Source organism: Phaenicophaeus curvirostris, chromosome 4 (assembly GCF_032191515.1).
Source record: "Phaenicophaeus curvirostris isolate KB17595 chromosome 4, BPBGC_Pcur_1.0, whole genome shotgun sequence".
Lineage (NCBI taxonomy): Eukaryota > Metazoa > Chordata > Aves > Cuculiformes > Cuculidae > Phaenicophaeus > Phaenicophaeus curvirostris.
In genome coordinates, this window is record NC_091395.1 from 49,976,090 (window position 1) to 49,991,001 (window position 14,912).

Consider the following 14,912-nt stretch of genomic DNA (forward strand, 5'->3'; position numbering starts at 1 on the left):
CCGGTGGGTCTCTTCCAACCTGGTTATTCTGTGATTCTGTGATTCTGTGAGTAGAGGATAATTCTACTCCTGTATAAGCCCAGGGGCCCAGTGATTAACCATCTCCAATCCTTTCTTGGCATTCATTTTTCCAAGCAAAATAGTTGAGAAGGCTGTTAACTTTTTTCTAGCATCATAAAGTTGCATGCTGTAAGGTTAAAAAAACAGATTGGAGATGGAACAGCACAAAGATGTACGTCTAAGGATTAGAAGAAGGAAGAATCCACCAGGGTAGGAGTGTGCATGGAGCAGACTGGAAAGAGAGGATTTAATTAGTGGAAATCTGGTGATTCCACACAATTTGTGTTTCTCAGTGTTCTGAAACTAGTAGATGACCTAAGATGACCAGTTAAGAGAGTGGATGAACTAATTCATTAATTAATTTATCTTTTTGTTATTGCTAATAATCCCATTATGTCAGAAAAACTCCCCCATGTTCTGCACTAAGGAGGTTGCGCAAGTGAAATACTGTATAGAGCACAGATTTGCAAGTGAGCCAGCCATCCTCTCTGGAGAGGAAACTGTACATGTACATTATGGCATTTTTCTCTGGTTAGCTTTGAAACCAACTTTTGAGATGAAGAGCTTTTCAAAGGAGAAATGGAATTAATTTGTTATATGTCACCAACTGTATATCATAGAAGTTGCATTTATTAACAGAGAATATTTCTTGTTGCTACCTCATCAGCCACAGGGTTGTTAATACCAACACGAGAAATCCAGAACCAAAGAACAGGAAACAGTGATGGAGGTTTCACCTTTCTAGTATTATAACTTAAAGAAGTTCTCTGCTTATAACAAAGATACCAGCGCAGCAGCAAAGATGCAGCAATGTAAACAGCGTCACTGAATCGCTGTAACGCTTAGCAGGTGCAAGCCCTAAGAAGCTCCCAGCCTTTTCAGGAAAACCTCAGGCAAACCCGAGCTGTGGCGCTGACGTCCCTCCCGCCACCGGCCAGGGCTCCGGGCCGCAGGGGAGGAAACCCCGTAGCGTTTCCCGGAACGGTGCGCTACCGGCAGAAAGCGCATCCCGGCTGTTCCGCGCGGCCGCCTGGCCCCGCCCCCCGCCGCCGGCCAGCCAACCCGCGCCTTCTACGTCATCGCGCGGCGCCTGCGGGGCACGTGCGGCGTGTTGTGGCTGTCAGCGCCGCCGCTGCCATGGCGGGGCCGGAGCCGGAGCTGCGGCGCGTCTGCCGCCAGGCCTGGGAGCCCGTGCTCGCCAGGGCGCTCCGCGCCGTCGTCTTCTTGGACTCGGCGGCCGCCGAGGCGCTGCACTGGGGCTGCGGCGGGGCGGGCGAGCTGCTGGCGGCGGGGGCGCTGGCCGTCAGGGCGCTGCCCGCCGCGGCGGGGGCGGCGGGGGCGGCCCGCGCCGTCTTCGTGGTGAGCGGGGCGCTGCGGGGCGGCACCGCCGCCGCCGTGCGCGCCGTGCTGGGCCAGGGCGCCGTGCGGCACTGCGTGCTGGTGACCGGCGGGGAGGCGGAGGGCGGCGGGCAGGCCGAGCTGGAGGGGACGCTGCGGCGGTGGATGGGCGAGGGCGGGCGCGCCGAGGTGGTGCCGCGGGGCCCGCCGCTCCTGGCGCCCGTTTCGGCCGAGCTCTGCCTGCTGCCCGCCCTGCAGGTGCTTCTCCCGCCTCTGCCCGGCTCCGGCGGGACCGGCCCCGCGGAGGCCGGGCTGGGCGCTCTGCCCTCCGAGCTGCGGGAGGTGGTGCGGGCCCTGGTGGGCGACCTCGACGCGCTCTTCGCCGCCCTGGGCCTGCGCGAGGAGAGCTTCGCCGTGGGGACCCTCAGCAGGGTCATTGCTGCTGAGCTGGCGAGCTACACCCCGGCCAGGAACAGGAGGAGAATGGCCAGCAACAAGGCCTCTGTTGTCTTCGTGGACAGGACACTGGACCTCGCCGGTAAGAAACCTACCTGCCTTCCCTGTGGGCCCGCGTTCACCCCATGAGCAGATTGTCAGATAGTTGCAGGAGTGCTCGCGGCCTGGGAGCGTGGGTAACACCACGGCAACGGTGGTTGCTCACACATCTATGCTCCTTAAGGGGTCATGGAAACCAGGAGCGAGCAGAAGACTGCTGGAAACACAGAGGGTTGTTTCTGACACCTCCGCTTTCCTGTATACTAGAGACCTTAGCTGTGCCTGTGTAGCATCTGAAAGTATGAAGGAAATGGTCTGCAGGATTTGCACTGAGCATTGTGGATTACTGTAAAGCATTTCCTGTTATAAAGACATAACCCTCAGCATTATGTCTGTCTAACCAGATACTCAGCTATATATTCACTTACCAATGCCTGTGTGCCTGAAAGTGTCTCAGTGTGTGTGTGTGTATATATATATATTATTACGTGCTATGTATTATATTTAATTTTTGCTTGAAGCAACTGCATATGACTGGTAGGTATAACTTGGAAAACACTATGTTTGAGTGAAAACAATACAGAATTGTTTATACAACATTTTCTGGGAAGTAAATGAGTGTAAGAATGAACCGTATGGCAAATATAATACAGTCAGTAAGGCAGAATTGATGGAAAAGTTGAGAAGGATGGAGAGCGGTGTGAGACTCCATTGGGAGACTGTCAGAAGGAGGGAGTCTAGTATTGTAATCAATCTGCAAGCTTGGTAAATAAAGTCAAGTCTTCTAAGCTGGTAAGATATGGTATCAAAAGGGAAAGAGTGACCACCAAGGTGCTGGGCCAGTGACCTGGGATAGGTTTGTACTGGCCTTTCACTCCTGGAATAATCATCTGTCAGAGGAAACGGTAAACTCTGAGAATAATTGACATAGAAGTGCCAACGTTCGCTTACTTGACAGACCTGTTCACATATACAGTGTGTGGGCCTGGTTCCGTTTGCATTGCATATAGTCAATAACTCATGTTGTAATTTTGCCACGGGTTCCTAGCTGTCAACAAGGTGCTGAAGAGCAGCTCTGGATCTGGGCTGTTAGTGCTGTGCTGTGGTTTGGGAGGGTTTCTTGGAAGGCTGCAGGAGAGTGGACTTGGATAAAGAGCCTTGAAATGAGACTGTGAGAGGAGTGCTCTCTTTGAGTGGGAGCCAGTGAAACTGGGCAAGGATTCGTGCACTCCAGTGGTGGGAAGAGTTAAAAACAAGGAAAGGAACTGGAAATTGTGGGTGACAGGGAGCTGCCTGGCGAGAAAAATTTTCTGTTCTAGGTGAAGTGAAGAGGGTGGTTAGCAAGACGGTAGCATTAAATTTCCAGAGGGCAGACTTTGACCTCTTCAGCAGGCTGGTTGGTGAAGTCTCATGGGAGACAGTACTCAAGGGCAAGGGAGCCCAGGAGGGCTGGGAGCTCTTCAAAAGGGTGGTCCTAGCAGCTCAGGAGAAAGCCATCCCCGTGGTCCGGAAAAAAAGCCGGCAGGGGAGAAAGCCAGCTTGGTTGAATAGAGAGATCTTGAGGGATATCAAGAAGAAGAGAAATGTTTATGGGCTCTGGAAGAAGGGACAGGCCTCTTGGGTGGACTACAGGAGGGAAGTGAGATTGTGTAGGGAAAAAATCAGAAGGGCAAAGGCTCAGCTAGAAATTGGATTGGCCAAGTCAGTGAAAGATAACAAAAAATCTTTCTACAAATATATAAATAATAAAAGGCAGACTAGGGAGACCATACAGTCCCTATTGGACACAGAAGGGACAACAGTAACAGGGGATGAGGAAAAGGCTGAGGTACTTAATGCCTTCTTTGCCTCAGTCTTTAGTCGTAAGGAGGGTCGTTCCGTCTGTGTACCAACCCAGCAGCTAGAGGAGCAAAATGAGGCTCCCATGATCCAAGAGGAGGTGGTCAGAGCCTTGCTAGCCCGACTGGACAGTCACAAGTCTATGGGGCCGGACGGGATTCACCCTAGGGTACTGAAGGAGCTGGTGGATGTGCTGGCCAAACCCCTTTCCATCATCTTCCAACAGTTCTGGAAGACTGGGGAAGTCCCACTGGACTGGAGGCTGGCTGATGTTGTGCCCATGTACAAAAAGGGCCGCAGGGAGGACCCAGGAAACTACAGGCCTGTCAGTCTGACCTCAGTGCCAGGGAAAGTCATGGAGCAGGTGATCTTGAGTGCTATCATGAAGCACATGCAAGAGAACTGGGTGATCAGGCCCAGTCAACATGGGTTCACAAAAGGCAGGTCTTGCCAGACTAACCTGATCGCCTTCTATGACAAAGTGACTCGGCTGCTGGATGAGGGAAAGGCTGTGGGTGTGGTCTTCCTGGACTTCAGCAAAGCCTTTGACACAGTTTCTCACAGCGTTCTGCTTGAGAAACTGTCAGCCTCTGGGCTGGACAGGCGCACACTCTCCTGGGTGGAAAACTGGTTGGATGGCCGGGCCCAGAGAGTGGTGGGAAATGGTGTGAAATCCAGCTGGAGGCCAGTGACAAGTGGGGTTCCCCAGGGCTCAGTGCTGGGTCCAGCCCTGTTCAATGTCTTCATCAATGATCTGGATGAAGGCATCGAGTGCACCCTTAGCAAGTTTGCAGACGACACTAAGCTGGGTGGAAGTGTCGATCTGCTGGAGGGTCGGGAGGCTCTGCAAAGGGATCTGAACAGGCTGGACCGCTGGGCAGAGTCCAATGGCATGAGGTTTAACAAGGCCAAATGCCGGGTCCTGCACTTGGGGCACAACAACCCTGTGCAGTGCTACAGACTAGGAGAAGTCTGTCTAGAAAGCTGCCTGGAGGAGAGGGACCTGGGGGTGTTGGTTGACAGCCGACTGAATATGAGCCAGCAGTGTGCCCAGGTGGCCAAGAAGGCCAATGGCATCTTGGCTTGTATCAGAAACGGCGTGACCAGCAGGTCCAGGGAGGTTATTCTCCCTCTGTACTCGGCACTGGTGAGACCGCTCCTCGAATCCTGTGTTCAGTTCTGGGCCCCTCACCACAAGAAGGATGTTGAGGCTCTGGAGAGAGTCCAGAGAAGAGCAACAAAGCTGGTGAAAGGGCTGGAGAACAGGCCTTATGAGGAGCGGCTGAGAGAGCTGGGGTTGTTTAGCCTGGAGAAGAGGAGGCTGAGGGGAGACCTCATTGCTCTCTACAACTACCTGAAAGGACGTTGTAGAGAGGAGGGTGCTGGCCTCTTCTCCCAAGTGACAGGGGACAGGACAAGAGGGAATGGCCTCAAGCTCCGCCAGGGGAGGTTTAGGCTAGACGTTAGGAAAAAATTCTTTACAGAAAGGGTCATTGGGCACTGGAACAGGCTGCCCAGGGAGGTGGTTGAGTCACCTTCCCTGGAGGTGTTTAAGACATGGGTGGATGAGGTGCTGAGGGATATGGTTTAGTGTTTGATGGGAACGGTTGGACTCGATGATCCGGTGGGTCTCTTCCAACCTGGTTATTCTGTGATTCTGTGAAGAAGACTGTTATGGAGGCATGAAGAGAGGTAATTGGTACCAGCTTAACTCTGGGAAGTGACGTCTGGGATCTCCATCAGGGGATGATCTTCATCATCCCTGGAGGTGTTCAAAGCCAGGTTGGATGAGGCCTTGGGTAACCTGATCTAGTGGGATGTCCCTGCCCATGCAAGGGAGTTGGAACTAGATGATCTTTAAGGTCCTTTCCAACCCAAACTATTCTATGATTCTATGATCTTTTACTTCAGCAGGAGAAGATTTTTGGACAGAGACAGCAGGGCTGGTGGTGGGCCAGCTTTGGAGGGTACGTGTCAAAGCTCTTGGAGTAAGGATGAGAAATTAAAGTATTAATTTTTTAGGAATATATTCTCTTCAGTGTCTGTAACTGAAATCAAGATCTATTCATGCAGCCATTCATTTGTTACCAACAAATGTCTCCAGAATTCATTGACAGTTTCACTGGAGCCTTTCTATGCTTTGGACTTCATACCATAGTGTTGCCATTAAGCGTAGTACAAATGGAAGGAAGAAGGCAAAGCACTACGTGGACCAGAATTTAGTGCCACACATTGAGATTTGTTTCATTTGTTTGCTAGAAATTGCACAGTAAAAAGTACACAAAAAGCAGTATTTAAGTTGTGAAATCAGTTGTCAAGAAGTGGGAAATAGCAGAACTAAGTTACACCTGAAACCTTATTTTTCTTTTCTCTTGTATACTTTCTTTCCTGGCCCTCTACCTCTGACTCCACTGCTTGCCCTTCAGGACAATGAGCCTGTTGAATTTCAGCTTTACGCTTTGTAAAAGCTAAAGCTTCCTATCTACAAGTTTCCAGCCTGATATTAGCAACTGGGCCACTGGATTTTTTTTTTTTTTCTCAAACTGTGACATGTATTTGTTGTCAGTAGTGTAATAATAAATGTTTTTTTTTCCCAAATAACAGCTAGGTGCAGCTGGAAGTCTTTGAGAAAGACTTTCTCATTTGAAGCTGTTTTCAAACAACCTTTTATAATATATCTCCCTTTTCTAAAGATGAAAGACTTTGGGTTTGATTTGTGTCTTATTGATACCTGAATCTTGTTCAACATATGGGCTGCAGATAAGAGACATGGTTATGTATTCATGAATTAGGAGAATTCTTTCACATTCCAAGCACAGGGAATAGAGATGTCTCACCTACTGGTATGTGCAAGTGATTTTGAAATGCAATACAGTGATCAAGAGACAGAAGGGCTGCTGTTAAAGAATCGCTTTGTTGATTTTGACAGTTGTGCCAGCTACAACAGGTAACAAATGTCATGTATTTCAGTTTGTAACTCTTAAAGAGACGATAAAGTAAAATTAGAACGACATTATACATAAGGTTTCCTGTAACCTCAAGGCTGGATGTTAGCCTGGCACGAAGACTCCTATTTTGCATTGGTCAGATAAACTTGTCCTCGTCTCTTTAACAAACTATTTCTGTGCATGCTGGCAGCATTAAAGCTACCAGCTGCCTTGAACATCATTGGTCATGAGAAGCTACTGAATGGCCTGTTGACTCTCCTCAACAGTGATCAGGAAAGAGGATGGAAACCAATCCCCTGCACCCTTCTGAAGTCAGTGTGATTGAAAAGCAAGTTGCTGTGGTTTCCTGTATAGTCTCATGAGTTTTAATTCTTTCCAGCTTTGGCTGGTTTGTGTAGTTGGTCAGGGGTGATAGGGATTTTTGAAAGCTCCAGGAGTTGTGTTCTGTTTGATTCAATGAGGCACAGCAAAAGCCACAATCACTTGTGAACTAGTGGGAGCCTCTAAGGAGTAGTAGTTGTGGGAAGCAAACTGAGATGTCACTTGCTAATTGTGGAAGCAACTTAAACACACTGAGTTTCCCCCTATGCCAAGGGGAAAGGAAGGATGTTAATAATTAATGTAGGTTTATTTACATTCAAAGTGTTTCCAGTTTAGCTAAATGTCTTGTCTAGCTAAGTGTTGCTCACGTGCAGCAAGTGTGGAGAGATAGACATTGCTTCCAGTACTTGAGGGTGGAGGTTCAGAAGATTACTATCTCTTTTCCATGTCTGCAGCTTTGCAAGTGATGATAACTGCTGTGTGGCTGACAAGTGACTGGCCTAGTAAGAAGAACGTAGGGATTTTGGAGAGCAGATGGCTTAGCGATTTGCAAAGACAAACCAGCTAATTTCATTCTACCTGAGTAATGGAGACATGCAGAAGTCTGTGGAACCTGACAAGATGCATCCCAGCGTCCTGAGTGAATTTGGCTGATGTAGTTGACAAGCCACTGTCCATGATACTTGAAAAGTCGTGGCAGTCAGGAGAAGTCTGTGGTGACTGGAAAAAGAGAAGCATCACACCCATGTTTAAAAAGGGCAGAAAGGAGAACCTTGGGTTCTGCAGACCTGTCAGCCTCCCCTCTGCGCCTCAGAAGATCACAGAACAGATCCTCCTAGAAGCTATGCTAAAGCACACAGAGGGCAGGGAGGTGATTCGAGACAGCCAGTATGGTTTCATCAAGGGCTAGTCCTGCCTGACCAACCTAGTAGCCTTTTATGAAGGAGTGACTATATCAATGGACAAAGAAAGAGCTATGGATGTTTTCTGTTGGACATCTGTAAGGCCTTTGACATGGTCCCCCACAACAATTTTCTCTCTAAATTGGACAGATATGGATTTGATGGGTGTACTGGTCAGTGGATGAGGAGAGTCAGTTGGATGGTCACATCCAGAGGGTAGTGGTCACCAACTCAGTTTCCCAATGGAGATCAGTGACAAATAATGTCCCTCAGGAGTCCATACTGGGGACAAGACTGTTTAATATCTTCATCAGTGACATAGTGGGAGTAAGTGCACCCTCAGCAAGTTTGCAGACAACAGCAAGTTGAGTGGTGTGGTTGACATTTCTGAGGATCTGGATGACATCCAGAGGGACCTGGACAAGCTTGAGAACTGGGCCCATGTTCAGCAAGGCGAAATGCAAGGTTCTGCACCTGTGTCAGGGCAACCCACAGTATTAATACAGGGAGATGAAGGGATTGAGAGCAGCCCGGCCAAGAAGGACTTAAAAGGGGGTGCTGGTGGATGAAAGGGTGGACATGAGCCAATACAGTACACTTGCAGCCCAGGCTGCATCAAAAGGAGCATGGCCAGCAGGATGAGGGAGGTGATTCTGCCTCTCTACTCCATTCTGGTGAGACCCCACCTGGAGTACTGCAGCCAGCTCTGGAGCCCTCAGCACAGAAAAGACATGGACCTGTTGGAGTGAGTCCAGAGGAGGGCCACAAAGGAGATGACAAGGATGGAACACCTTTCCTGTGAAGAAAGGCCAAGAGATTTGGGGTTGTTCAGCTTGGAGGAGAGAAGGCTACGGGGAGACCTTATTGTGCCTTATTCAATATTGACCTTATTCAATACTTGAAGCAGGATATTAAAAAGATGGGGACAAACTTTTTAGCAAGGCCTGTTGCAATAGTGTCAGGGGTTATGGTTTAAATGAAAGGAGGAGAGATTTAGACTAGATATAAGGAAGAAATTTTTTACGCTGAAAGGTGGTGTAACACTGGAACAGGTTTCCCAAAGAGGTGGTAGAAGCTGCATCCCTGGAAATGTTCAAGGTCAGGTTGGACAGGTCTCTGAGGAACCTGGTGGAGTTGAAGATGTTCCTGCTTCTTGCAGTGGGGCTGGACTGGATGATCTTTAATGGTCCCCTCCAACTCAGACTCTTCTGTGATTCTGTGATCTGTACTTCAGTGGTCTAAATCTGTCTTGGGATGATATAAAGGAAGGTTGCTGTCATTCTGTCACTACTACAGCCTCTGGTGAAACAAATTGTTAATCTCAGTCCAGCTGAGCAGCCAGGTGTCTACATTGCAGTGCTGGACACGTGTGCCTTCCTGGCATTGCCAGCACAGAGTTTGACTTAACTTTTCTCCCCACTTTTCATCCTTGCTTCTCTTTTCAACTTTTTCTACAATTCAGAATAGCTCATAAACCACAAAGTGGGTTTATAGCATAGATACCTGGCTGCTTTAGATTTGCTGGAGACAACCTTGTGTTTATGGTCCCCATCTCCAACTTTTTCATCTGTACCATCTGTCATGTTTTTCCGCGTTGGCTTAGCTCATAGTCTTAATATTTTGTAAGCTGATTTTAGCTCCTGTATTGAGTTAGTGAAAGGAAAGAAGAGCATGTATGTTTGAAATCAGGGGAGTTGAAGAAAATGTGCCAAATGGAATTTGGAGTTTCTCTTGGAACATGGTCAAACTGACATTTTATACTACGTAGCTTGGTTTAGGGTTGGTTTAGTCATTTCATGTTGGTTTCACGTGTGCTGCCCTCTGTTCGTATAGGAGCACTGACCTTGATGGTAGTATGTTGTTGGTAGTTGTTTATTTTAATAGTGTGCCAATCTATCTGGGTAGATATAATAGGTATGCAACTTGCATACAGCCCTTTTTTAGCACCGTCCTGTTTAAGCAGGAAAGTATAGTGTGCATATATGAATGTTTGCCTTATTTATGTTTGCTTTATTTAATAACCACTGCAAACCTTCTTTAACAACTTTCTTATTCAAACAAATATTTTGCATATTTAAGTGCAAAATCAGTGAATATCTAAAAGCTGTAAAACTAAGTCTGATTTATGGTTTTTAAATTATTTTTTCTGAGATGTTTTCGATGCTTTTAATGTCATTCATTCTAGAAATTATTTTTATTTTTGTAGCAAAATATCTTTGAAAAGCTAACTGTGATCTTAGTGTTATGACTAGTAGCGTCCTTCTCTCCAAAATATGCTGTTATTATTTTGCTCTCAATTCCTTGTGTGTTTTGTTTTGTTGCTTTGTTTTGTTTTTCCTGGTTATGTACATGACAGTTTGGAGGTCTTTTTTTTTTCCCCTTCAGGAGCAGTTGGTCACCATGGTGACAACCTTGCAGAGAAGATACTTTCTGTGCTTCCCAAGCTTCCTGGCCACAAGACCGATGTGATGGTTAACATGGTGGAACTTACAGCACTGCAGGCTACAGATGAAACTTGTGGTATTATAGCACCTGGCTGCTTAGCACAACCAAAGTAAACATTCTTTTCTTCTTTCTTTTTTTTTTAAGATGTTGAATATGTTTGTTTTCACTTTGTGGAAAAAAATGAACAGAGAACAAGTCTTTCCTTTTAAAAGAAAAATAATAATCAAGCTTACAGCAAAAAACCCAAACCAAAACAAAAAAACCCTACACCTAGTCCTAATTCTGCTGGAATATAATCATTTGTATGTATGCATTAAGTGAGCGGGCCAGATGAGAATCCCAAAAGTGGGAGATTCTCAGGACCTTTTTAGATTTGCGTTGTTTAAATTCCTGTAGGTTACTGGAACAGGTATCAGCATAGATTGAGACAAACACCAAGAATTCTTCCTTGTGGCAGAATTCTTCTGCCTAAGTAACCGGCCATACAAAAAGGTAGGTCTTAAGTGCGGCTTCCTTTCCCCATAAGCCTCTTTATAAAGTGAGTTGCATGCTGAATTCTTGTCAGAGTACCTGTTAACTTGAGGTTTTATCCCTGTTTTCAAACACAATACATGTGAAGAAAGATAATTAGACATGATTTTAGTCATATAGACATCTCCATGAGGACCTGGTTTTTACTTAAACAAGGACCAAGTAAAAGGAGTAACTTTGTTCAATTGTATGTATAATTTGCAGCCAAAACTTTGCTTATAAGGTGCACCAGATTTGATGTTTCACTTGCTAAATTTAGTTGTCTGAACTGAAGTGGTTCTGCAGCTTCTGTTACCATGCATAAAACGGGAAATACACCAGGTGCTGGTTTCACCTCACAAAAAAAAAAAAAATTGCTCAGCAGTGCTCTAGAAATTCATGCAATGCAGAAGAGATTAGAAGTTATTTATACTTTGCTGTACATATTATAGGGTTTTCCAAAATGGCCTATCTATTGTAGCTTCTGTTCTTCCGTTTTGACTCCTTTCGGGGCTTCACACCTGTGTTGTACTCCCTCTTCTCTCCCCTACAAAGACTTCAGAGACGGCTTTCCACTGTTCCTACATATGGCCTTTGTTTTCTGAGAGCCTTCAGATCCTTTGTCATCTTCCATCTCCCACACATGCTGCAACTGGGTCCAGTTTCAAGGTTTTGTGTTGCGTAACTCTTCTTAGGAGCTGGAGAAACACTTCCTTGTATAGGTGGACTGATTGCAAGTTGCTGCTGGGGTGACTAACTTAAAAATTGTTCTGGTTTTCTTCTCATTGGCTGTGTTCCAGCTGATCTCTGAAGTAGAAGTGAGATGTCTTTAAGATCTGTCTACACAGCAAAATGAAAAGGTCATTGCCTGTGGTAGACATGCTGTGGTAGCTGTTGTTTTGTGCTAACTTTGAGTAGCTACCAGAAATAAGGAAAATTTCTGGCAGCGTGGACTAAGAAAAAAATAGGTGTTTCTTGCCTTGAGACTGTTGACCTATGCTGCAACTCCATTATACCTAATGTTATTGATATTGAGGGGACTAAAGCTAGCGCTGGTATGCCTTCTCATGCTAAAATTATTACTTCAGTCTTCTCTATATTCATGTTTTTACAAACAGCCGGCATAGTTTTATTGTGTTGTAAGGTGGCTAATAGTATATCTAACAGGGCTTGTTTGCCTGTTTGTTGGCTAGTGAGAAGCTGCCCTCTGGTAACAGTACAGTTAGACTTAAGGTGTTTTGCAAAGTCTGCTATTGACACAGGCAGTTAAAGAACAATGGAGTTTGGCTACAAGGTGCAAGTGCAGCCAAGCTAGATGACAGCAGCTCATACCTGGTACCAAGGCAGTGATGTCATTTCACCGTTCTAGTAACAGCGTCTCCAAAATATCCTTCCTCTATAAAGTCATCTTACAGAATTTGTTATACCAGAAATTTTTAAGAACAACTTTGGCAACTATTGATTTAAATAGGATTGATCTTCACAGAATCACAGAATCACAGAATAACCAGGTTGGAAGAGACCCACCGGATCATCGAGTCCAACCGTTCCCATCAAACACTAAACCATATCCCTCAGCACCTCATCCACCCGTCCCTTAAACACCTCCAGGGAAGGTGACTCAACCACCTCCCTGGGCAGCCTGTTCCAGTGCCCAATGACCCTTTCTGTAAAGAATTTTTTCCTAACGTCTAGCCTAAACCTCCCCTGGCGGAGCTTGAGGCCATTCCCTCTTGTCCTGTCCCCTGTCACTTGGGAGAAGAGGCCAGCACCCTCCTCTCTACAACGTCCTTTCAGGTAGTTGTAGAGAGCAATGAGGTCTCCCCTCAGCCTCCTCTTCTCCAGGCTAAACAACCCCAGCTCTCTCAGCCGCTCCTCTTGCCTTGGAGAGGAGCAGAACTAGATGACCTCTTAAAATTATTGACAACTGAAGAAATATTTTGTGCCTGAGAATATTCTCAGATTCCAAAGAATGTGGTTTTGTGATGTTCAACCCTGCATTTTCCACTTTTTCTCCAACTATGTAATGATTGTGAGTACTTTCTAATTTAAAATAGGCATTTAGAAACCAGCTTAAGACAGATGCTGAGGAGTATTAGAAACCATAATAGTGTTCTAACAGGTGGCTGAAGGTGGTACTTTCCATTCTGTTCAATAAGATTGCATTCTTTGTGTTGGTTCATAAATGTCAACCTTAACCATTTTACACTAGCAAAGCTTGTTAAAGTTATTCTGAAGCACTGATTTACGGATTTAAAATTCCCGCCAGTAAGTTTCCATGCGAGTTCTGAAATTCCATAGGTTGCTCTCAGTTCTTCATCAACACAATTATTGCCATTGGTAGCTGGCTCAGAAGTGTTTCTCATAATTGAAAACTTAAGTCTTCATTTATATTTGTAAATGATGCATGGCAAGGAATGTTCCTCTGCTTGTAAATTTGCTGTTTGCTCTGGCAAGTGAAAGTCCTTGCATCTTTCCCCAAGACAGGAGCAGTAACTCCAGTTGCACCCAATGGGAGCTTGTAGGGGCTCTTTTACATGAAATTTTGTGAACAAACCATGGCATTTCAGACTTGCATATTCAGAATATTTTTCATATGTTTTCATTATTTTCTCTCAAGTAATATTTGAGCACGCTGTGGTGGGGAGGGGAGAGAGAGAAATTGAGAGAGAGAGAGGGAGAGGAAGAAAGAGAAAGAGGTCTGCTCTTTCCACACAGCCTGCTATATTTAACTTTTCTTACGGAATGCCACTCCAGCAGAAACATCTGGGCTCAGTTACAGAGTTAGCAAACAGAATTAATGAATAATTTATGGCTGGTGTGGTGAAATAAAGCAGTGTCTTTTTCTCAAATCTAAGGGAATAATGGGCTTCTTTAAAGATTTAGATGAAAATGTAAATGCCACATGGTGCTTAAGTTACTGTACTTTGAAGGTGCTCCCTTTATGAGTAAGGGAATTTCTTTAGAATAGATATTTTCTTTACCTTTTTTTTTGGTATTTAATTTTATTAGTCTTAGTACCCTCAAAAATCTTGCAGAGTAGTAGTTTTCCCTACTGTAATATTAAGAGGTTGCTGCTCCAGTGTGAATGTTAGTTGAGAGTTATGCTTTTGGAGAATTGCGTCAAAATATTTTATGCATTTCTATCTACAGAGGTATAAAAAAACCCCCAAATAATCTGTTTACCGACATAAAACCATCCACTCTTGATCAAAACTATTGGTTTCTGATTAAGAAAAATGATAGCCACCCTGTCCTTTCAAAGGAATGCTGCATAACAGAGGAAATTGTAGTGAATTCTTAACGGCAGAGGTAATTTAAAAAAAAATATATTGATTGCAGTTCAGTTGCTGGTCTTTGTATTTTGATAACCCGTACAGTGTTTTTGGAGGAATTTCTAACAATTTCAACCTTCTGATTTTAAACATACTTACAGTGGCTTCTGGGAGTTGTTTGCTTAGATGAACATCAATCTCTGTGTTTGTGAGCCATCCATCCTGTCTGATAACAGTTTGCCCACATTGTTTCTCAAAGCACCTCTGCTGTTTTTAAGACTGGTATTTTATCATGTGAAAGCATCCTGCTGTCAGTAATGGGTTTATCTTGATGAAGGTTTGTCTTGTGCTGTTTTCCACCTCTTGCAAGCCAGGAGCTGAGGTGTGTGGAAGCCCCATAGCTCCCTAAGGCCACAAGTCAGGGTTCAGATGCCTGCTTCCTAGCCAGAGGTCTGTGGTGTGAGAGAACTAGAAGTAAAGAGTTATGTGATATTGAATTGTGGGTAGCTGAGGAAATATGTATATTTGTTCTTTTTTAGTATGCTCTTTTATTACCCAGGAACACTTTTGATGTGCTATCGTATTTTGCTGAACAAACTGAATACTTAATTTGTTGATGCATATTTCAGGAACTTGCTGAATAGAAATTTCTTGCCTGTTATTCCACTCTTGCTTCCCTTCTCCAATATTTGGAGTTTTCAAGCTTCTTGGAATTCAGTGTGGTGTTAAAATCACAGAAAAAAAGACCAGATATTAATTTAAAATATGTAGGTATTTAA

At 45.2% G+C, this 14,912-nt stretch overlaps 1 protein-coding gene across 2 annotated transcripts in view; it reads left to right on the plus strand.

Moving 5' to 3' along the window:
• The first annotated feature begins 1,184 nt into the window (after positions 1-1,184).
• SCFD2 (sec1 family domain containing 2) overlaps positions 1,185-14,912 on the plus strand; it is a 200,490-nt gene continuing 186,762 nt past the window's right edge. For both annotated transcript variants that reach the window (XM_069856050.1, XM_069856051.1), the window contains exons 1-2: positions 1,185-1,936; positions 10,289-10,457. In XM_069856050.1, coding sequence (XP_069712151.1) covers positions 1,198-1,936; positions 10,289-10,457 — 908 coding nt within the window. In that variant the 5' untranslated portion in view covers positions 1,185-1,197. The remainder of the gene's footprint in view (positions 1,937-10,288; positions 10,458-14,912) is intronic.